The 24,699-nt window shown below is 38.0% G+C and overlaps 4 protein-coding genes across 4 annotated transcripts; 2 read left to right on the forward strand and 2 right to left on the reverse strand.

The window, feature by feature from the left end:
* Positions 1 to 2,453: 2,453 nt before the first annotated feature.
* LOC101897618 (cell division cycle protein 23 homolog) lies at positions 2,454 to 5,393 on the reverse strand. Its single transcript, XM_011292670.3, has 5 exons — positions 4,485 to 5,393; positions 4,237 to 4,416; positions 4,013 to 4,177; positions 3,434 to 3,870; positions 2,454 to 3,367 (listed from the first exon to the last, which is right to left on the reverse strand). Exons 1-5 carry the CDS (start codon positions 5,260 to 5,262, stop codon positions 2,873 to 2,875), a joined length of 2,055 nt encoding a protein of 684 aa, XP_011290972.1. The 5' UTR covers positions 5,263 to 5,393; the 3' UTR covers positions 2,454 to 2,872.
* A 536-nt stretch (positions 5,394 to 5,929) lies between these two features.
* On the reverse strand, positions 5,930 to 9,264 carry LOC101897794 (protein Spindly). The gene is made up of 6 exons (XM_005179709.4): positions 8,608 to 9,264; positions 8,380 to 8,545; positions 8,104 to 8,319; positions 7,483 to 7,624; positions 6,947 to 7,045; positions 5,930 to 6,880 (listed from the first exon to the last, which is right to left on the reverse strand). Exons 1-6 carry the CDS (start codon positions 9,133 to 9,135, stop codon positions 6,112 to 6,114), a joined length of 1,920 nt encoding a protein of 639 aa, XP_005179766.1. The 5' UTR covers positions 9,136 to 9,264; the 3' UTR covers positions 5,930 to 6,111.
* Positions 9,265 to 9,829: 565 nt separating this feature from the next.
* Positions 9,830 to 13,717, forward strand: LOC101897959 (ATP-dependent DNA helicase DDX11). Its single transcript, XM_011292671.3, has 3 exons — positions 9,830 to 11,879; positions 12,493 to 12,690; positions 12,760 to 13,717. The coding sequence occupies exons 1-3, from the start codon at positions 10,032 to 10,034 to the stop codon at positions 13,426 to 13,428; spliced, it is 2,715 nt and encodes a 904-aa protein (XP_011290973.1). The 5' UTR covers positions 9,830 to 10,031; the 3' UTR covers positions 13,429 to 13,717.
* A 4,752-nt stretch (positions 13,718 to 18,469) lies between these two features.
* LOC101895537 (Leucine rich repeat protein) lies at positions 18,470 to 21,218 on the forward strand. The gene has a single exon (XM_005179695.4). It carries the CDS (start codon positions 19,040 to 19,042, stop codon positions 20,969 to 20,971), a length of 1,932 nt encoding a protein of 643 aa, XP_005179752.1. The 5' UTR covers positions 18,470 to 19,039; the 3' UTR covers positions 20,972 to 21,218.
* The last annotated feature ends 3,481 nt before the right edge of the window (positions 21,219 to 24,699 follow it).

Consider the following 24,699-nt stretch of genomic DNA (forward strand, 5'->3'; position numbering starts at 1 on the left):
TATCGGATCAAAAAATATATGGAAGCCCACTTCTACCAAATGGAAAAATACGGTTAAATGTTCAAAAGTCCATTCATTTTGGACTGCCATTACATGCATGGTATAAGATTCTATCGAACATCTGGCGGCAATCTCAATGAGAAAAACAAGCTCCCATTTATCACTTAGTAGGTCCGATCTAATATCAGACCTTTAGATGGGAAAAGAGTGTTCTTACTATTATAGGCTATGTGAAGATGAAGAAGAGATAGATCGAACACCTACTATACAGGGTGAGATGAAAAAATGAAACCAACTTCAGACTGTTGTCATTTCTAAGTCAATCGTCCGACAGCTGTTGAAAGTATTACAGTGACAGCTCATTATATATTTTCCCCAAAGTGTAAAAACATTTTGGTGAGAATTTTCCAGAAAAAAAGTTATTCGTGATGGAATTCAAGCGTTATAGTGTGATTTCTTTATATTTGGCTGGAAAATCACAAGTGTCTATCTTAGAGCACTCCAGCAATTAAATGTGAATACATCTTTTGTGTCTCGTTACCCTGATACTGATAGCGTAGTGCGACGTCAAGGTAGTGGAAGTGGACGCAAGAAAACAGCAACATCAGCAGGAATGGTTCGAAAAGTAAAGAAGCGACTTGATCGAAACCCCCATCGCAGTGGCCGAAAAATGGCTCGTGAGCTGAATATATCGCAATATTCCATTCGGCAAATATTGAAAAAATGTAAAGCCATTGAAATTCCAAAAAGTGCAACCGAAAGAAAATAGACTCAAAAGAGCTAAAGAGTTGCTTCGCTTGGCCGAAAGTGGTGAACTGCCGAATTTGTTTTTCTCCGATGAGAAAACATTCGTTGTCCAGTAGTGTGTAAACAAACAAAATGATCGTGTTTACTTGCCAAAGAGGTCAGCTGAAAATGTGCACCTTCGGTTGGCCACCAGAACTCAAGCGCCGGCCATGGTAATGGTGGGCCGCCATAACAGCCGATGGTCGCTCTCCGTTCATAATAATCGAAAATATTCTGGAGGGTGTATTATAGCCTTGGGCACGCAAACATTTTGGCCGCAGACCTTGGACATTCCAACAGGACTCAGCACCATCGCATTCAGCACGCGCCACCCAAGAATGGTTACAAAATGAGGTTCCTCGTTTCATTTCTAGCGCACAATGACCACCAAAATCTCCGGATACCAATCATTTCGACTATTGTGTCTGGAGTATTTTGGAAAGCAAGGTTGAAACTAAAAATACCAAAGGGTCGATCACCTCAAGCAAGCGCTTCACCGGGAATGGGCCAAAATACCGCAGAGCAACATTCGGGCAGCGTGAGACGGTTTTATTGCCGTTTGAAGGCCATAATTCGTGCCAAAGGTGACCAATTCGAACAAATCTAAACTTATTCTTAAATTTTATGTTATTTCCGACATTTTTTGTAAAATTAAAAAAAAAATGTCAAAGTTATGGCGTTTGACTTTGTTGCAGTTTTTATCTCATCCTCTATATGGGAGCTATAGCAATATCTGAACCGATTTTCACCAAATTTGAAGGGCTCGCTTCTAGGCTGGATATTGGGCAGATATTTAACATTCGATCCACAATATCCGTGAAATCGGATAAAGATATATGTAGAAATTATATCCAAATCTGAACCGATCTCCATAAATATGACAGAGGTATTTTTGAGTACCAAATATCATTGTTGTGGATATCGTTACGAATGTGGTGGACTTGACTAATCGATTGAAACATATATATGGAAGTATAGCTAAACCGATTTTTTTCACCAAGTTTGAAGTGCTTACTTGTAGGCTGGATTCGGTCGAATGTGCCAAAATCCATCCCATTTGGAAGAATATTACACATATGGCGCAAAATAAAATTGAAATCGGACGAAGAAAGCTATATCTAAATTTGAATCAATTCTTACAAATTTCAATAGGGTTCGTCCTTGGGTCAAAAAAGATTTGTTTACAAATATGCATGTGTAGACGGTTAGACCCATAGTTCGGTCTATTTCGTTTCCTTCTACATGTAACACAGAAATGCACGAAGACATTGTAGCCTGTCCACCGTGTGGCGTAGGGTACAAAAATATTCTTAATAAATCCACGTCTAAAACAGCGAAGGGCTTTAAAAAATATTCTTAAACAATTCGACGTTTACAGCAGAGATACTTGTTAGAAAATAGAATCCGCGTTGATAGTTTTGAAGTCCCTTGAGAAACTCACGTTTATAGTTTTGATGGCTCACGGAAAAATAGTTTTGACAAATTCAAGTTTTTAGCACTGATGGTTCTTGAATAAACACTATTAAAAAAAAACAATTAAAGACATAAATCTTACCTTGATAAAAAATAGTTCCGAACGATTCCCATTTAATATAATTTGTTTAAAGTTTTGATGTGTTGTTGATGTGAGATGTATATACAATCTCCTTTCTAGTTGAAACAATAAATTGGCAAGTTCACTATGTTTTTTTATATTTGATCGTTTTAGTATGTTTTTTTAGTTTAGTTTGTGGTTTGAACACATGAAAAGAAATTAAAGATAAAAACAAAAATATATTTTAAAAAATTCTTATAAAGACAATTTAGAAGTAGTAGTTTATGGAAAGAGAACGAAATTTAAACGTAATCACTAGCTAATGAGGCTAAACTTACAACTTAAATTAACATCCATTGTTGTTCTTCTTCTTCAATAAGTTTTTAAAATATCTTTTAAATCTAGAAACAAATTTATAAATAAAGTGACAACAATAGTTTATAAAACTATTTGCTATATTCCCACATGTTAAGTCAAATGAAAAAACCCATGAGTTAAAAGTACAACTCTCGCATAGCAACCTTAGACACTTCAGTCTAGCCTGGGGAAATTTCAGTCTATTGAAATCGAAGACATTTCCATGGATTGTGTATCCTCATCCTGTTCACCCACATTCGAGGTGGTGGCTATGGCCGGCTGGGTACCTGAACTTGATGTTCGCCTTGGTATTGAGGATTGATTTGATGGTGTATTTGTGGCAGGCATTGAGGTATTGGTGGTGATGTCACTTTCGCTCAGTGACATTTCATCGGTGGTCACTGATGATGAATGTTTCTGTGTCGGCGGTGGTGCGGCTGACTTACTAGAACTTGTTGTGGCAGCCACCAAAAACTCATTAATAGTCGATTTCATATTACTCGACCACAAAAAATTATTTGCCGAAGACAACTTATAATCACTCAGTTCCATTTCCATATCATCATCGGATGAGGTGTCGGCATTGGCCACTGTTGCCGTTGAACAGGAGGGCAATGTACCAAGTGATATCACTTTGCCACTGCGTTTATTTTCAATGGTTTTCAACAAAGATTTGGCTTCCGATTTACGCTGAAAAAGGCCGTAAACAAAAGTCAATATTTAAAAGAAACGAAAACCAATCCCGTTTTTACTTACATCATCAGATTCCAAACACTTATAGGCATAATGTGAGGCTCTATCATATTCTCCTTTACTCTCATAATAATTGGCCAAGGTCATATAGCCATGATAGAGACTTTGTTTATCTGCCGCAGCTCTTTCGTCGGCACAATAAAGCATATAACAATTGACAGCCAAATCATATTCACCCAATTTCTCATGAAGATTTGCCATTTTGAACATGGCAATGCCCTCAATATCACCCACATCGCAGGCTTTGCTATAGCATTTAATAGCGTTTTCACATTTCTCAAGTTTTTCATAGGTTTCACCCAAAGCCACCAGCATACGACTGTCATAGGGTCGGAGTTGATGGGCAATTTTAAAATAATACAAGCTATAGTAGTGCATTTTCAATATTTCATAGGCCTGACCCAGGCCATACCAGGCACGATAATCACGTTTATTGACCTCTGAAAGGGGAAAAGGTGGTCAGTAAAAATAGTTTCAAATTTCAAGAAAAAAGTTAAATTTGCTCAACTTCAAAGCTAAAATCTTGGATTTTTTGGAATATTTTTCGAAGACCATTACAACGATGCAACACATCGCACTTACCCACAGCTTTGCGATAACTTTGAATGGCGGCATTTGTGTTCTTCAATTCCATAAACTCATGACCCATCAGAGTCCAAGCTGCCAGATATTTCGGATTCAATTTCAAGGCCCGTTGAAAATACATTATGGCCATTTGATGATCACAACGTATGCTATAATAGTTACCTTAATAATGGGAAACGAAAATTAATACAAAATCGGACACGCAACTCATTCCTACTTACCAATAACACAACATGTCTCGGGACGATATTTATTAATGCAAACTGCTTTGTGGGCCAATTGGGCCATTTCCGTTTTAAGTTCCTTGACAAAGAGTAAATTTGAATAGGTATCAATGTTATCCAAACGATATGGATCTGCTTCCTGCAACTCTTGGAATATTTCAATGGCTTTGTCGACATCTTGGAAAATGAAAAAAAAACATTAAATAAAGTGTTAACAAATTAATGAGGTCCCTTAAAATACTCACCCCTTTTGTTGTGATACGCCAGCGCCATCTGTGATGTCACATAAACACATTTACGAAACCCGGCTGCCTGCAGCTCCTCATACGCCTTGAGACCCTCATCGTTCAGATACATTTCAATGTATGTATGAGCAACAAAAAAGTGACGCATCCAATGACCACCAAAATGCATTGTCTGCAATTTTTCCTTTTCGGTAACCAGTGGAGCCAGTTCCACATATGAAGCCCAGAGCATGGGTGCCAAACGTATTGACTGGACCAGTACTTGATGGGCGGCCTGATTGAGATTCAAAGCCTTTAAGATGACACCGTACAAATACATACAATAACCATCCAGACGGCCACGAGAGTACTCCGTCCTCAATGTGGCCAATAGTTCAGCCAAATCCTTAACATAACCCGACTCATTCAAATTCGATTGGTCCGTAGTTGAATCCAGTTTTCGTTTCTCCATACCCATATAGGTGGCATAGTAAAAAAGAAATTTTGGCACTTCCGATTCGCAATTTCTCACCAAATATGCCGCCCGGTCATATTCCCGTACATCAAAGTAGCTTTTGGCCAAAAAATAATTATCATATTCAGCTGGTGCTATACCGTCCATGGCGGTTTCAGTGAAATCGCATTTATCACCGTCTAGCTCAATGTCCGCCAGCCCATGGTTCATCTCGGCCAGCCATTTAACACTTTGCAGCAGGCAGCGTTTTTGACATTCCACAATGCCACGCCTGAGTTCGCGTTTCACATCCTGCAGAGGCACATTGAAATATTCATCCTCCATAGTTATTGGATTGGATTTATTATATTGGATTAGTTTTGAAGTTGGACTGATTTCGGCGTCACAAAATCGATCGAAATCTGGATTTTTTTGTTTAGCCTTCTCTTCTTCTTTCTATTGTTGTCATTCATTGTTGCCGCGCTAAAATAATCTGAGGTATTCAAAGTGAAATGATAGCATCGTTTATCGAATTTATCGATATATTTTTCTAGTTATTAACAGCTGCTTTTAGTTGAATTTTGAAATTTTTAAATATTGTACTACTTTGGAAACAAATACCACTTGCTAACGGAATGAAGAAAATATACACAAATATCAATTCACCAGGCAAAATTTGGCGGTGTAGAAAATCGCCAGTCTCTGATTGGGTGATATGTTGCTTTTGAAGAATTGCCACCTATTTTTGTTATATTTACTGGTTTATAGATGATCACGAAGCGGACTTAATCTGTTTTGCTAACTTTTTTAACATTGAGACTCCGTTTCTAGAAGTTTTCTTGTCGCAGACCAGGGAATTATTTCTACAATGTAATAATTTGGAGGACTTCCATTCAATATTTGGATAAATTGATGGAATTTACAATAGACTCCATGGTGAGATGCATACTTGAATAAGATGTATGTGAACGATATGGGATTCCACAAGATGTTCCATAGAAAATATAATAAATTCCTTTCAATTATTTGTTTTTCGTTTTAATGGGCAAGAATTGGAATAAAAATAGGACAATTTAAAAACAAACATAGATGGGCTTACATACACATACAAATGGGACAATTGCTGTTGTTACATTTTCAAAATAAAATACGTTACAAAAATAATCATAAATTAAAAGCTAAAAAATATTCTCATTAGTCATGCTTAGATCCTACAAAAACACGACGTACGACAATATTCGATTTTGCACGAGTTTGATTGACAACAGCTTTGCTGGTGTTCTTTTTTACAGCTGGTGTAGAAGCTGTTGATTTCTTATCCGTATTCTGGGCAGCTACGGGAGTTAGTGAGGAGGATGCCATCAACTCATTTGGTGATGGAGTATGAGGAGTAAAGCTATGTACCAAATCTTCTTTGGAAGAAAATTTCACAATTTTCGTTGGCTCTTTAGAGAATAGATCACGTTGTTTGGTGAGTATAGAACGTGAGGGTGGTGTATTTGTGATTTCGGTTACCAACAATGTTGATGATGATGGTTTTTCCAAAGGACTTTTTGGAGAAGACGATTTAGGAGGCATTATCTCAGACGTAGATGGTTTAACATTTTCCTTATCTTCAGTTATATTAATATCGTTGGATTCCGGTTCATCAAGTTCCGTTTTAACGGCTGCCAAAACTTGAGGAATCTCCTCTTTGATTTCCTTCATTATTGAGAGTGGCGGCTCTACTGAATTATGGTTTTCATCTTTTATTGTCTTTTGTGGTGTCATCGATTTACGATTGATATTTTCAAATGTTGCACTTCTACGGCTGCTAACAATACGTGGCCTTGCCTCGTTCTGTTCCTTTTCAGCAATGTGAAAATCGAATGCATGAACAGGTTTGAAGTCAATTTTATTTTCGGTTAGCAAATGTTCACGATCCAAAAGTAAACAACGTGATTTCAATGCCTCAAATCTCCATCTACAAAGCAAGGTTACATACATTTTAGTATTGGCAATTTATGAGATGAGTCTGTCTTTCATTTACCTAGCCAAATCCTGTTGAGAATTCCTTTGCTGCTCCTCTAGATTTGCCTTTTGTAAGCGTACGCTGTGTAACTGCCGTTTGAGGTCTTCCGTTTCCTTTCTGTTACAAAGATTGTAAGGAGGACAATTGTTATCGACGATATTCAAATATCTGCTTTACTGTAGTTGTTCTTTTTTCTTAAAACTCTAAGTGTATATACATTCCATGCTACATATAATGACTACGGTTTTATAAACAATAGATGCAATGTAAAAGTTAATTTTGAAAGAATCTTAAAAACTACTTATATTAATTATGAAATACATTTTCGAATGTACTCCTAACAGTCTATTTGTTTAGTAAATTTGTTAGAAAATCACATGCTTTGGTCTGAGATGCATAGGAGGTTTCGGGGTGTATGAAAGAGTGTTTTTTTTTTTGCGAATGCATGATTCTGAGAGATTTAAAGTAAAAAGCGAGGCCTGGTGAAACACCAAGATTTCATAAAATGTCCTATATAATCTACACATGTTGCAACGCGTTTGGTTAACTCATACTTGCAATAACTGAGCATTGAATCAAGCCACAGAACGCCTTTTTCCTTGGCCAAGTCATTAAGACGCTCTTGATTCCATTTCAATTTACGTTCAAGTTCTTCATTTTGGCTTAGTAGACTGCGTACGCGTTCGTTGAGTTTTTCTGAAATGAAAAAAAAAAACAAAGAATCAATTCAACTAAATTAATCAAAATTAGATATTTTTAACACAGAAGATCGTTTAGCTGCCTTCAATGAATAAGAGTATTCTAAAGGTCAATTCTCTCAAATTTTTATAGAAAGTGAACGTTTTTTCTTCCTTGGAAAGACTCCTACCTCCTACACCTCCTAGTATTCTTCTGTGAAAAGATCTAGCAAAACTTAAAATGTTTCTTGAACGTCTTCTGAGAACGAAATTTTTCTCACTACAGATGAGATACTTTATAGAAAAACAGACTATTCATGGACTTTTGGAATCTTTTTTGAAATAGTCTGTATACAAAAGCCTCGTGGAAGTCGTCTATAGTAGTCCTTTTATAATTTTTTAGACCTTCCGTAAAGACGTTCAAGGGGCCTTCTATGCATAAAAGATTTCTGGGAGGTATCATTAAAAGTCTTTGCGAGTTATTCTCTGAGAACTCACCTTGATAAACCTTATCGGCATTACAAAATATTGCACTACATGCCTCCAGTTCCGTGTGCATGGCAATATTTTCTCGTTTTAAACGGCGAATTTCATGTTCGCTCTCATTGTAGATCTTTTTCATTTGCATGTAGCTTTTCTTTTGAGAATTAAGCAATTGTTTCATGGCCTGGCGTTGATCATCCACTTCGGCAAATAAGGAGTTTCCTTTGCGATCTAAAATACAATCGAAACTTATTTAGAATAAAATTAAAAGCAAGTGCTTTAGAATTCTACCATTGTTTTCTGGAGCAGCCGATAACATGGCAATTTGGGCATTAGCCTCGGCCAATTGCTCTTGGGTACTTTCGAGTATTTGCACCTTTTCGTCAAGATCGGCCTTTTTCGATTGTAGATTCTCCTCCAAGCAATTGATTTGGTCACGCAAAATTTCAATATTTTTCTGAAACAAAAGATGAATAAGATTCCAAACAACAACAACTCAATTTGGTTATTGAAACCTACCTCACACTCAGCAATGGTAAGGGTATAGCGTACAGTTTGCTCCTGGAAATCTTCCATTTTTTCCAATAGATCCATATTTTCCGTTTCCAACATTTGTATACGCTGCAAATCTTCCTCGGATATCTTACTCTCAACCACGGCTGGTTCTTGTTCTTTGCGTTTGTTTAGCTCTTCTATATTCTTTGTTAGCTGAGCATTTTCCTCCAGCAGTGCATTGTGATCCTGTTGCAGGGTATTATAGGATATTTCCAACTTACTATAACGTTTCCTTAGCTCAGCCAGCTCGTTTAATGCCTTCTGCAATTCATTATCATCTTGATTGCTTTCATTGCTTGTGTACTGCTCCAACTCTTGCGAGAGATAGGCTTGTGCAGCCACTGCTGTGTCCAACGATCGCTTTAGTTCGTGTATTTTTTGTGTATCCGCTTCGTTGGACTCCTTAAGATCTTGATAGCGATCGAAGAGCTTACAGAATTCTTCCAACAGCTCATCTCTTGTAAAGTTAATTATATCGGGATAATCAACCATGTTTCTTCCAGTTTAATTTTTTGTTTTGTAATTTTAATAGGAAAATATCCTTTTTTCAATTTTCATAAATTTTGCCGCTGCACACAAACACTCGCGTATAAATCACTCACACAATAGCGCGTCATAAATGTTACACAGAGTAGGCAGTTGACATTAGAAACGGCGTTAAAACATAAGGGTGCCTTATACTGTGTGATCAAACTCTTTATTTTGCCTTCAAGTTTTGTTTGCTTTTGGTTTACAGGAGCTGCCTTCAAGACACATTTTAAGCTCAATTACGACTGATTTGGTTTGAAAATGCTTTTGAAACCTGCAACACAATTCAAATGACCAGATACCGCAAAACCAGATTCAGGTCTTTCGGTTGCATTTTTTTCTGAGAAATTAACAACGATGCTCACCAATTGAAGACCGATAAATCCTCTTTTCGACACCAATGTACTCAAATCTGAAATCTTCACTTCAAATCTGAAACTTTGATTAAAGAAAACACAATGGAATTGATTATGGATTTTACTGAAGCTATTATATATAAGTAGGCTTCTTAAGAGAAACCATCCAATACAAACAATTTGACTATAATTTCTGTCACCCTGCCTAAATCATCTATTATATGAAAGTAGGCTTCTTAAGAAAAATCATCCCATACAAACAATTTGACAATAATTTCTATCATCCTACCCAAATCACCAAGCCACACTTTAAAATCATTCGGCTAACGTAAATTTAATGACGGCGTATAAAATGTCAACTGGCTTCGTGAGAGTTGACAGCGATTGCGCGCGCTTTGCTGTTGTCATTGAATGTTTTGTTTACGATGCAGGAGATCAACAAGTGAATTCCACACCGCCAATTAGCCACCTCAGGATAGTCCTCCAGCATGCTCATTTGGCAAAATGTATGAGCCACAAAAAGAATTGCCCACTCCCAGTGATTTTCATTTTCCATTTCCTCCCTACGAAATTCAACAACAATTGATGGTGGAGCTTTATAAGGTGCTGGAAAATAAAGAAATTGGTATATTTGAAAGTCCAACAGGAACGGGCAAATCATTGACCCTTACATGCGCTGCCCTTAAGTGGCTGGAAGATCACGAGGCGTTGATTAGGAAAGAGCTGCTGGAACGTTTGCAAAAAATAACTAAAGAAGTTGAGAAGCTGGAAAAAGAACAAAATGTGGCCACAGATTGGATTTTCATGCACTCCAAGACATCTGAACAAAAGCAGGAATTGTTGGAGTTAAAGGGAATAAAAAAGCTGCTGGATGAATATGAAGAAAAATTAAATGTGATTAAGGAAAAAAGAAAAACGCTCAATCAAAAGAAATCCAATGGACAGAAAACCAAGAAATCTACAATTGTTGATGGTGGCAGAGAAGATATTTTAGATGAACAAAATGTAGTTCTGGAGGAGGCAAATAATAGTGACGAAGAGCAAGAGGAGGAGGAATTGGAGAAACCTGTAAAATATCGTGATGTACAAATATTCTTTTGTAGTCGTACCCATACCCAACTGGCTCAGGTTGTAAATGAAATTAAACGAACTGTGTATGGAGAACGTGTGCGTTGTGTTTCGATGGCCTCACGCCAACAATTGTGTATACATAAAGATCTGCGTAAAATCAATAATACCGCCCTAATTAATGAACTTTGTTTGGATATGGCCAAAAACTCAAACAGCAAGGTCACAGCTTGTGATGGTGATGGCTGTGTCAAGAAAAAATCCCGTGTGAATATGAAATCCATGGGAAAATGTCCACACAAATCTCAAACCCTTGTCCAGGAGTTGAGTGAGCTGTCTCTGGCTGAAATTCTCGACATTGAAGATTTAGTAAGTGAAGGAGAGCAGCTGGAAGCATGTCCATATTATGCGGCAAGAATGGCCACACAAATCGGTCAAATTGTTATGTTACCCTATCAGCTGCTATTGCACAAACGTAGTCGGGAATTGGCTGGCATTGATTTACGTGATTCGATAGTGATCATCGATGAGGCACATAATCTGTTGGATTGTATATCGGATATATACAGCTGTGAAGTAACACTGGCCCAGCTACAGTCGGTGCAACACCAAATTGTGGCCTATAAAATGAAATATGCCTCACGTTTCAATTCGGCAAATCTCTTGTCCATTAATCGTTTAATTTTTGTTATAAAAAGACTGGTAAAAATACTCACAACTCCCAGCGTTGATGCGACCACAGATGTCAATGAGAAATCCAACAAATTTCGTATGCTCTGTACCTATGAGCTAATGTCCGAGGGAGATTTTTTTAACATAGACCTTTATGAGCTGCTTAAATTCTGTGAGAGAACAAGATTTGCCCAAAAGTTACAGGGTTTTGCCAAAACTTTTACAATGGAACCGAGGCCAAGTGAAAATCAACCACCTCCTTCTGTGGGTGGTGGAAAATCATCAGCAGCTGTGGGTCTTCTCAAACGTTTACAACAGAATCATGAAGAAAAATTATCGAAATCAAATAAACAGAAAAAACAAGATGAAGATGCAAAAGTTTCCCCCAGCTTTGAGGAAAATAAGCAGTCGTCAGCTATGTTAATATCTTCCTTGAGACCGTTATTGGCATTTTTGGAAGCTCTCTGCGAAAAAGCTGAGGATGGTCGTGTTCTTGTAAATTCAGGTGATGAAACGACCGCCTCAGGTAAATATGATTCCCAGCCAAGTTTGAAATACATCCTTCTGCGTCCTGAGTCTCATTTTCAAGATGTTGTCAAAGATGCAAGAGCGGTAAGTGTTTCCGTATTGTTTTTTATTTACGCCAGGAAGAAATGTATCGAATTGCCAGCTATCAGATTTAGAACAAAAATTCCTCTGCTAAATTGTATAAAGATCGGTTATTTTTGAATATACATAAATATCTTCATCCGACATTCACAATAAGTGAAATATCGGCTCAAATAGGATGGATTTAAGTGAAAATCGGTTCAAATATAGCTCTGATTTCTATGTTTTAATCTAAGCGTTCTTTAAGTCGAAAGACACAAATGCCTCCTTCAAATTGAGCGGAAATAATTGTTATGATCTACTTTACATAAATTTCCTATGAAAAAGTTTATTTGTTACTAGTAGCTTTACTAAATGTGCAGAGTGGTGTAGGGCATCATAAAATCGACACGCAGGACTTTTACCTTTCTTTTCTGGTCTTCAAAAACTTCATGCCTAAAAATCGCGTTTTTTAAGAACATTTTTAAAGCCTTTTTTGCATCTTAAAGACGTATGTGTCGTCAAAGCGTCTGATGCTTCCAAGGTTATTCACTCGATTACCTCTAAGAATTTCTCGAATTTCAATGCATTTTAAATAACATTTCCTGTCTTTCCCAATTCCAATTCCCCCTTTTAGATAATTGTGGCCGGTGGAACTATGCAGCCAACTAACGAACTAACCGAACAACTATTTAGTTCCTGCCCAGAGCGGGTGAAACTACGTTTCTATGATCATGTAGTACCTGAGGATGCTGTCTTGCCATTTGTCGTCACCAAGGGTCCAAGTGGTCGTAATTTATGTTTCAATTTTACCCAAAGATCATCAACTGTTATGGTAATTAAAAATATATATATAGTTTTTCAGAGGATTCCTTTTAATAATATGTTACATCTACCCTTCCAGTTAAACGAACTATGTAGTGTCTTGGAAAACCTGTGTAATGTTGTGCCCGCTGGCCTTGTGTGTTTCGTGCCGTCTTACGATTATTTAAACAGTGTCTATGAACAGTTGCAAAAGACTGGTATTCTACAAAGAATCTCGAATAAAAAACGCATATTTCGTGAACCACGCAGTGATCCACAAATTGGAGGTGCTGTTGAACAAAATGTAGAGCAAATATTGGCCGACTATAGTCGTGTCATTAAACATCAACAGGGTGCATTACTTTTAAGTGTGGTGGGTGGCAAATTGAGTGAAGGTCTTAATTTTGCCGATGATTTGGGTCGTGGCGTCATTGTTGTCGGCCTGCCATATCCGTATTGCAACTCACCGGAAATCCAAGAACGTATGTCTTATTTGGATAAAACTCTCGGTGCTGGTTCGGGTGCGGAATATTATGAGAATTTGTGCATGAAAGCTGTAAATCAATGTATTGGTCGTTCGGTACGTCATATAAGAGATTATGCCTGTGTCTATTTGCTGGACGAAAGATATGCACGTGATAACATCCAACGAAAATTGCCACAATGGATTTCACGTCATCTGCAGGTGGCTACCACATATGGTAAAGTTCAAGGTGGAACAGTAAAATTTTTTAAGCAAAAGAAATTGAAGGTCAATGGAAATGAGTGAAGCAACTGTTGCTTTTGAAATCGTCTTCAAACACACCCATACACACCCATTACATATGTGGTAAAGTTCAATGTGGAAAAGGTAAATTCCAATAAACAAATTACATTAATACCCGATGGAGATGTGCGTATGTTTTTAATTGTTTTTACCCCGTCATCACGCTGTTTTTCTTTTTAATTATAATTCTCGAATTTATTATACGTTGTTTTAGTTTAGTTTTTTATAATTCACTTTTTCCAATTTGCATTTTTATCAAGTATTATTGCATTTTTGTGTGTATTGTATTGTCTGTGTATTTTTTTTTTTTTTTCGAAAATAAGTTAATTTATTTTTTTATACAATTTTAAGGAAAATATTTTTTACTATTTTAGTTCCTAATAAACTGCCTTAATAGTATTATAGAATTGTTTGGTTTTCTTCTTGTGGTGAAAATCATGCATATCCCCCAATTGAATTATTGATGGATATGTCTGTATTTATTTATATATTATACCCTTAGACATCTGGCTAGAGAGGTTATAGAGGGTGAGACGAAAAAACTGCAAACAAATACAGACTGCTGTCATTTCTAAACCACTCGTCCGACAGCTATTAAAATTATTCCAGTAACACCTCTTTATATTGTCTACAAGCGTACAAAAGCTTTTTGGTGAGAATTTCCCAGAAAAAAAGTTATTCGTGATGGAATTCAAGCGTGATTGTGTGATTTCTTTATATTTGGCTGGAGAACCACAAGTGACTATCGAACACTTCAGCATTTAAATGCGAATAAATCTTTTGCGTCTCCTACCATCGCTCGTTACCGCAATACTGGTCGACGTCAAGGAAGGGCACGAAAAAAACAGCAACATCAGCCGAAATGGTTCGAAAAGTAAAGAAGCGACTTGATCAATACCCGCGTCGCAGTGGTTGAAAAATGGCTCGTGAGCTGAATATATCGCAATATTCCATTTGGCAAATATTGAAAAATAAGCTCGGGGTAAAGGCATTGAAATTCCAAAAAATGTAAGTACTTACACCGCAAACAGAAAGAAAATAGACTCAAAAGAGGTAAAGAGTTGCTGCTTCGCTTGGCCGAAAGTGGTGAACTGTCGAATTTGGTTTTCTTCGATGAGAAAACATTCGTTGTCCAGCAGTTTGTAAACAAACAAAATGATCGTGTTTACTTGCCAAAGAGGTCAGCTGAAAATATGCACCTTCGGTTGGCCACCAGAACTCAAGCGCCGGCCATGGTGATGGTGTGGGACGCCATAACAGCCGATGGTCGCTCTCTGCTCGTATTAATCGACCGTGGCATAAGAATAAATGACGAATATTATCGCGAAAATATTCTGGAGGGTGTATTAAAGCCTTGAGCACGCAAACATTTTGGCCGCAGACCTTGGACATTCCAATAGATCTTAGCACCATCGCATTCATCACGCGCCAACCAAAAAATAGTTACCAAATGAGATTCCTCGCTTCATTTCAAGCGCACAATGGCCACCAAAATCTCCGGATAACAATCCGTTGGACTATTGTGTCTGCAGTATTTTGGAAAGCACTATTATGGCACTAAAAAAATCAAAGTGTCGATCACCTCAAGCAAGCGCTTCGCCGTAAATGGGCCAAAATACCGCAGCAACATTTGGGCAGCGTGTGACGGTTTCAGTGGCCGTTTGAAGGCCACAATTCAATTCAATGCCAAAGGTGACCAATTCGAATAAATCTAAACTTATTCTAAAATTTGATGTTATTTCCGACATTTTTTGCTTTCATTCAAAAAAATTAAAATTACATTATGGCGTTTGACTTTGTTGCAGTTTTTCTATCTCATCCTGTTTATCATATTTATTTAGGTCCGATACGAAATGGACAATATTGACCATTCCTTCAAAACCTACTCCATATATGATCAACAATTTGTGTAATCATAACAGAAGTCAAAAGATATTTAAATAATCGAACATTGGCTGAGGTTATAGATCTGTCGGCAAAAGCGACTGATACTATTATTATTAACTCCCTTTCTTTTATTTAAAAATTCTGAAATCTCAAATAAACATATTTATCAAAAACTGCAATTGCAATAGAACCCCTTTTTCGTAGGTTTTTTTCATTGGGAAAATTTTGATTTGTATTCAAAATATAATATTGTTTGCGTTCGATATATTGCAGCCATGTTGGCGTCACGTAATGCATATTTACTTTTTTATATACATATATTCTATTTTTGTCTACACTGTTTTAGTGGCATTTGTTGTTGTTGTTAGTTGTATGTTTGCTTGTTGTTTATTAATAATCTTTTCGTTTTAGTAAAAAACACATTAAATAGACGCGCTGAACGGCCACTAGAATGAATAGCAAAGCGGTCAGTACATTCGATTTTTTTTATAAACAAAACATAAAAAACTTATAAATTTACTTATTTATAGATACTAAAAGTACGCATGTACATTGGTCGGTATGAACATACCGCTGCAAAAAATATATATTTTTTAATATTTTTGTTTTGATTGAAGGTTTAATTTGGCTGTGCACAAACTTCACGGGGTCATATTAAAGACATTAATGGTCCTAATAATGTGCAAATGCACCAGTTCAAAGAAATAAAGGCGCACGGTGACTTCGAATTCAATTTTCCTGGTATACAGGGTAAGATAAAAAAACAGCAACAAAGTCAAACGCCATAATTTTTAAATTTTTTTAATTTTATTGAATGAATGCAAAATATGTCGGAAGTAGCATCAAATTTTAGAATAAGTTTTGATTTGTTCGTATTGGTCACCTTTGGCACTAATTATGACCTTCAAACTGCCAATGAAAGCGTCACACGCTTCCCTAATATTGCTCTGCGGTATTTTGGTCCATTCCCGGCGAATCACTTGCTTTAGATGTTCGGCACTTTGGTAGTTTTTAGTGGAAACTTTGCTTTCCAAAATACTCCAGACACAATAGTCTAACGGATTTGTATCCTGAGATTTTGGTGACCATTCGTACGCTGGAAATGAAGCGAGGAACCTCATTTTGTAACCATTCTTGGGTGGCGCGTGCTGGGTCCTCTTGGTATGCGTCCAAAATGTTTGCGTGTCCAAGGCTTAAATACACCCTCCAGAATATTTTCGCAATAATATTCGGCATTTATCTGATGCCACGGTCGATTAATAGGAGCTGAGAGCGACCACCGTCGGTTATGGCGGCCCACACCATTACCATGGTCGGCGCTTGAGTTCTTGTGGCCAACCGAAGTCGTTCAAGTCGCTTCTTTACTTTTCGAACCATTTCTGCTGATGTTGCTGTTTTCTTCTGTCTTCTTCCTTGACGGCGGGCTACGCTACCAGTATCACGGTAACGAGCAATGATACGACACACAAAAAATTTATTCACATTTACATGCTGGAGTGCTCTAACGATAGGCACTTGTGGTTTTCCAGCCACTTGTGGTTTTCCAATCACACTATCACGCCTGAATTCCATCACTAATAACTTGCAATGTGCTGCAACAAGGTAGTCCCCACCGAGTCCTCGTTTTCGACGGAGTACGGAACTCCACCGTAGTCTTCCGCCCCCCATTTGCTGTTTCAATTTCGAATTGTGCATCGTTCTTGCAGTTTAATTGCAACCAAGGCCAAAGCAAAATAGAAGAGATACTGACATTTAAAAATCGGAGGAATATTTTGATGGCAGCGGTGCAGCAAACCAAGCTCAATGAAAATTGTATGGTTGCAACGTATTAAGGGGGGATCGCAGCAGAAGCTGTTGGGGTCTATCTCGCTTGAGCAAGTCTCTAGTGACCGAGGAAGAGGTGCTTAATGTGTGGAACCGCGTTATTCGCCAGAAATTAAGCCCCTGTTGGTAGGCAATAAACGCCAGATTGTAACATCTGTAAATATTCGTCGTAGACCCCATAAAGTATATATATTCATGATCAGCATAAAATCCTAAGTCTATTTAACGATGTCCGCCTGTCAGTCTGCCCATCAGTCTGCCTGTTGAAATCACGATACAGCCCACATTATTTGACGTAGAGCTTCAGAATTTGGCACAACAATTTGTATTGTGTCTAGGATGGTTGGTATTGAAAATGAGATATATCGGTCCACGTTTTTGTGTAGCTCCCATATAACAGTATCTCCCGATATTCGGTATTTTGATAATTTTTGCCACATTTTTTACTGATTTGTCCAAAAATTGCTATTTGTAGGTCATAAGGGGTTCTAGCTCCGCTGGCAAAAACTTTGTATGTATAGGTCCACCTTTATTGTATAGCCCCCATATAACGGTAACTCTGATATTCGGTATTTTGATAATTTATGCAATTTTTTCCACGGATTTGTCTTAAAATAGGTATTTGTAGTTAATAATGGGTTTTAGCTCCGGCGGTGAAACATTGTATGTATGGATCTACGTTTTCATATATAGCCTCCATATAAGGGTACCTCCCGATATTCGGTATTTTGATAAGTAATCAACATTTTTCCACGGATTTGTCCAAAAATATCTATTTGTAGGTCATAATGGGTTCTAGCTCCGCTGCCGAAATATAGTATGGAGAGGTCCACGTTTTTGTATAGCCCCCATATGATGGTACCTCATGATATTCGGAATTTTTCCACGCATTTGTCTAAAAATTGCTACTTGTGAGTCATAATTGGTTCTAGCTCCGGTGGCGAAACATGGTATGTATAGGTCTACGTTTTCATATAGCACACATGTACACAACCCTCCGATATTCAGAATTTTGACAATTTTTGCCACATTTTCCAAGGATTTGTCTTAAAATTGGTATTTATAGGTCATAATGGGTGCTAGCTTCGCTGGCGAAACATTGTATTTATAGATCTACGTTTTCATATATAGCCCCCATATAACGGTACTTTCCCATATTCGGTATATCGATGATTCAGTGGCAGAACGTTGAATATTTGGGTCCACGTTTTCCTATAGCGCACATGATACCCTCCGTACGGTGCACGATGTTTTCTTTAGCCAATGGTGGACGGTATTAAAAAGTTCGTCCCGGCTGAACTTAATGTGTTTTACTTGGTTATATTCATTCATTCATGCGCATCACAATCATCTTCATCATCGTCATCGCCCCTAAAGAAAAGGTGTTATAGACAGTATGACATAGATGATGGGCTCGCAGAACAATTTATTAGCCGACTGGCGCCCTCCCCCTTTCTTTGCACATTACTTTGACGCATTCTCGTTTGTTTGTTTTCACAGCGGGTAAGAATTTGATTTGAACAGATTATGAAGAAGAAGAAAAAAAAATGCCAAACACCACTCTCACAAAAGAAAAAAAAATCACACAAATTTTGGAATCGCCAAATGAACTGTGAAGAAGATATCAAAACACTGAGGCATCACACCAAACGGTACGTACGGCTGAATCATGTGCTGTGTGGCGGGCCTTCTCTGGGCGTTTGAAATGAGAATGAAATGCTGTTTGATTTCGTTGATTTTTTTAGCTTCTGGTATGGGTGGAAAGGAAAATGATTGCGCTCGCCAGTAGTTGTTGGGGCGAAAGCATAGCGAACGTATCGGATCTTCGTCTCCAAAAAATCGAATATATTTTTTGTTTTGGTTCGAATGTAATACGACGACGACAACGAGTTGTTAATGCGTAATGATAGACGTTGGGAGATTTTTAAAATATTCAATTTTCTTATTGGTGCTTCTGCTGGCCAATGGTTTCCAAATCGCCTGGAGCAATGATGAAACCTGCTGGATAAATGAGGATGTGTGCAAAGTTCGAGCAGAATTATATCAAAATTTTGAATTTGCCAATGGCCTTGCCATGCAAATCGATTGCCTGGAAAAACAAAGTGAAAATTTGGAAAATGATTTGTTGGTTGTGGATGTAGACGAAGGCGGCGCACAAAAACAACAACAACAACCGCAACAGCCATCAACAGCATCAGAATTTTCCACATTATGGCATCGCCGTTTCATGGGCATCCAATCTGTAATGCTGGACGGTTGCCAAACGCCATTGAATACACCAACTTATGGTTTGGAATTTCTACCGATCTGTGCAAATGTCACGAAAGTGGGTCTGCAAAATTTTCACATCGATTCGTTGGCTCCGTTGCAATGTGCTGGCCAACTGGATCAGCTGGAGTATTTGGTATTACAGCACAATGAAATAGCCAGCATTGATGATGATTCCTTTGGCGGCCATTATCCCCAGCTGCGTGTCCTTGAGCTGCAGGGCAATTCTCTGAAAAAGATACAAAATAAATCTCTGCAGACATTGAGGGCATTGGAACACCTGAAAATTTCTAAAGAATCTGTGTTGATGTTGAAAACGCCAGATCTATTTGAATCGACCGCAGCCATAAGCATTTATTTGGTGGAACTCAAACAAATGACGTCAGAGATTTTCCGCCACTTGCCCGAAACGCTGCAAACACTTTATGTGGCGGATACAGCCATCGATAATGGTGGAGGTGGTGTGGCTGTCAAATTGATCAATGCCCATGCTCTTGGCAATCTAACAATAGCCCGCTGTGCCTTGGAAGCGTTTACACTGATCGATAAGCACTCAAGCGTGGCGGTGATTAATTTGCAGGGCAATGCATTGAAAGAATTTCACGCCTATGAAAATCAATTGAAAGAATTGGATTTGGGGGGAAATTCATTGGATTATTTTCCCCATGAATGGCTAAAAAATTTGACTGCCCTAGAGCGGTTGTCGTTAAGGTCAAATCGTTTACATATTTTATCGCTTTTTGAGCTTATGGACCGGCTACCGAATGGCCACTATGTCGATTTGCGTGACAATCGTTTGCAAACACTGCAGGAAGTTGACAAGGAGTTTCCCAGCTGGCAGACACTGCAAATGCGTTTGAAAGCCGATCACAATCCCTGGGATTGTTTGTGGTTACATGACTTTGCCCATGCCTATCCGGAAAAGTTTCGCCTACTGCAATATGATAAATTTATTTCAAGGATAAATGTCAATGGACTGGAATGTATACCATCTGAAAATCCGCCAGCGCCACCAATTGAAACAAAAAAACACCAAACTTTAGAAGAGTCTCCGCCAACGGCTGCTCCCCAAATTCCCCCCATGAATGTACTATACACTGCCGGTCCAAATGGTGACCAATGGGAGTTTAAACGCAACCAAAGAGCCGAGGCTCTCATCATTGTTTTTATGTTGCCCCTGGGCATAGCATTCCTCTTCCTTTTACTCTACATGTGGATCTATTGCCAGAAAATGTTCCACCTTTCGTATTATAAGAACTTCTCCTGTGTACGCAATCAAGTTCCGATTGCCTCACAGCGTTTTGATGTTGTACGCCAATTACCACCACTTCCGAGCAGCGAACTAAATGGTGGTATACCCACAACGGTCGTAAATGAACCCGGTGGCTATGAGGTGCCCCTACATGGCATGTGTTCGGAATGTAATTGCAAATCGTTGGCCTATGAAAATCAGGATAAATGCCATAAAACTGTGCACATAACATATGGCGATACTTCACCCCAAGAGCTGCCTCATCAAATCTACGAAGAGATTATCAATGTAAGCGATAATGAACAACAGAAATAACAACAACAACATCAACACCAACCTCATGTCCACTACGATCATTTGTGTTTTGAATAAACAAAGAATAAACCAAAAACAAATAGGTAGTTCTAAGTATTTTTTTCTTCATTATTTTTATTTTGTTGTTTATCCTGCTGCCCCGCCACGGGCGCAGGTATCGCTTTTGTTCACACTTCATTTGAAAATTATTGACTGATAATAAAAACAAAAAAATACGCCTCAATTTTAAAGTGGGGTGGATAACTGAGACAATGTTGTGTATTTTTGGCCGGTGGATTGAGAACGGAGGGATTTACCTTTTCATGGCAGGAGCAAGCCTTTATAGAGTGAGATAAACAAAAAACTGCAACCAACTTAAGACTGCTGCCATTTATAAGCCACTCGTCCGACAGCTCTTAAAATTATTCCAGTGCCAGATCATTATATGGTTTATAAGGGTACAAAAGCATTTTGATGAGAATTTTCCAGAAAAAAAGTTATTCGTGATGGAATTCAAGCGTGATAGTGTGATTTCTTTATATTTGGCTGGAAAATCACAAGTGGCTATCGTTAGAGCACTCCAGCATTTAAATGTGAATAAATCTTTTGTGTCTTGTAACATCGCTCCTTACCGTGATACTGGTAGCATAGCCCGACGTCAAGGAAGTGGACGGAAGAAAACAGCAACATCAGCAGAATTATTTCGAAAAGTAAAGCAGCGACTTGATTGAAACCCGCATCGCAGTGATCGAAAAATAGCTCGTGAGTTGAACATATCGCAATATTCCATTCGGCAAATGTTGAAAAATGAGCTCGGGGTAAAGCCATTGAAATTCCAAAAAGTGAAGAACAAGAACTTACATCGCAACAGTAAGAAAATAGACTCAGAAGAGCTAAAGAGCTGCTTTGCTTGGCCGAAAGTTGTGAACCGCCGAATTTGGTTTTCTCCGATGAGAAAACATTCGTTGTCCAGCAGTTTGTAAACAAACAAAATGATCGTATTTACATGCCAAAGAGGTCAGCTGAAAATGTGCACCTTCGGTTGGCCACCAGAACTAAAGCGCCGGCCATGGTGATGGTGTGGGCCGCCATAACAGCCGATGGTCGCTCTCTGCTCGTATTAATCGACCGTGGCATCAGAATAAATGCCGAATATTATCGCGAAAATATTCTGGAGGGTGTATTAAAGACTTGGGCAAGCAAACATTTTGGCCGTAGATCTTGGACATTCCAACAGGACCCAGCACCCAAGAATTGTTACAAAATGTGGTTCCTCGCTCCATTTCCAGCGCACAATGGCCACCGAAATCTCCGGATACCAATCCGTTGAACTGTTGTGTCTGGAGTATTTTGGAAAGCAAGGTTGCCACTAAAAAATACCAAAGTGTAGATCTCCTCAAGCAAGCGCTTCGTCGGAAATGGTCCAATATAATGCAGAGCAACATTCGGGCGGAGTGTGGTGGTTTCATTGGCCGTTTGAAGGCCATAATTCGTGTCAAAGGTGACCAATTCGAAAAAATCTAAATTAATTCTAAAATTTGATGCTATTTCCGACATTTTTTGATTTCATTCAATAAAATTAAAAAAAAAAATGTAAAAATTATGGCGTTTGAATTTGTTGCAGTTTTTTTTTTATCTCATCCTGTATATGGGAGCTATATCTAAAACTAACCGATCTCGATAATATTTGGCAAAGGTGTTTCCGAGCTCTATAAGATATCTGGCACCACATATCATTGTTGTCGAATGTATATTACGAATGTGAGGGACTTAAACACCAAATCGGATGAAAAATATATATGAGAGCAATATCTAAACCGATTTTCACCAAATTTGATGTACTTGCCTCCCGACTGAATTCAGTCAGATTTACCAAATGTTTGCACTGATATTGGCCATTTAGTGCACAATTAACCCTAGATCGGCTGAAGATATATATGGGAGCTATATATAAATTTGAACCGATCTTGATCAAATTTGGCAGAGGTATTTCTGGGCTGTATCTGATATCTGGTAACAAATATCATTCTTCTGGAGTGCATATTACGCATGTGAGGGACTTAAACACCAAATCGGATGAAACATATATATGGGAGCTATAGCTATATCTGAACCAATTTTCACAACATTTGATGTACTTCCTTCTAGACTGAATATAGTCGATTATGCAAACATTCAGGTAATTTGGACTGATATTGACCATTTAGTACATAATTAACCCTAGATCGGCTGAAGATATATTTGGGAGCTCTATCTAAATTTGAATTTGATTCTCACCAATTTTAATAGGGTTCGTCATTGGGCCAAACAAATATTGTTTGGAAAATTTCATCTCAATACGACCGGCATTTTGTTCACAAGAATATATGGACAGACGGACGGACGGATTAACATGCATAAATAGAGACAGAAAATAATTCTATGAAGATCCTCAAAAGTAACTATGGGTCTTTCTCGCTTTCAACAAATGCACAAAGAGGTAATACTCTTACCAGTATGTGGTGTATGATATAAAAACGTGGATAATGTATTTAACCATTTCGATAAGGTGGATAACTTATGTATACCACTTGGATAATGCGGACAACGTACGTACACCATTTCAAAGGCGTGGATTGCAATTGGTGGATAAGCGAATTAAATGTGGATCAAATTTTTAAATTATTTTAAAATATTATGTTCAAAAGGCTCGAAATTTGTCCGTCCATCTAATTTTGCAATAATTCCGCAAACGTTTTTTTCTTTTTTGTTACAACTTCAAGGTCATATTTGACCACACATGTGACACTTAATAATAGTTGTGGTCAAATTATTGGCAAGTGGTGGCTAGATTTAACTTTGGGTACTTTACATTTACATTTTGTACAGTGTCGCTTTATTCTTCTTCCGATCCACACGAAACACGAAAAGGAAACCATGGGCAAATTACTCCTACTGATGGTCATTGCGATGCTAATTTTTCGCTGCCAAGCTCAAAGTATTTCAATGAGATTCATCTATGCTTCATATGGATATTTATATACTAAATTTAATCTATTTCCATAGCCAGGTGTTCCTATCCGCCTGCGACAAATGGACCCAGCCGAGTTTGGTGCATGGACTATATGGCATCTTGGACTTATGTTCGCCGAAATAATACCTGTGTTCGATTCGTCTACGGTGGGTGTGGTGGAAATGATAATCGTTTTGGTACTCAACGTGAGTGTGAATCTTTATGTGTGAGATAGATAGTTGAAAAAGAGAATGAAGGAGAGTGGGAGCAAAAGAGAGAAAAGGCTTTTAGAGATGACAACAGAGAATGTATTTTTAATTGAATTTTTAAAACTTAATGCATTGTAAAACGATCTTGTTTTTTATTCAAGGCGCAATGGCACAAAATCTTAGTAAAAAATGGTCAGGTCATGTCAGTCATGTGACCACTTGTTTAATAGGTACTTTCATAAGCTTTTTAATGGTTTTCTAGATCGGTTCCAGGGACTACTCCGGCTATTAAACTCTGATTTTCGGATCAAAATCGTACTCGTACGCAGTCTTCCAAGAGAAAAAATCTAAATTCTAAATCTGATTTTATAGCTATTATCAACAACACTGCTTTAACCAGGTCACTCACGTAAAAACTCTTCACTTTGGTCTATAATTTAGCCATGAATTGACTTACAAACAAACATCGCTTGTAAATCAAAAAAAAAAAAAAAAACAGTAAAAAAGCAGCATGTTGGGCCGGGGTTTACTTTGAATACTCTCCACAA

Source organism: Musca domestica, unplaced genomic scaffold (genome assembly GCF_030504385.1).
Source record: "Musca domestica strain aabys unplaced genomic scaffold, Musca_domestica.polishedcontigs.V.1.1 26, whole genome shotgun sequence".
NCBI lineage: Eukaryota > Metazoa > Arthropoda > Insecta > Diptera > Muscidae > Musca > Musca domestica.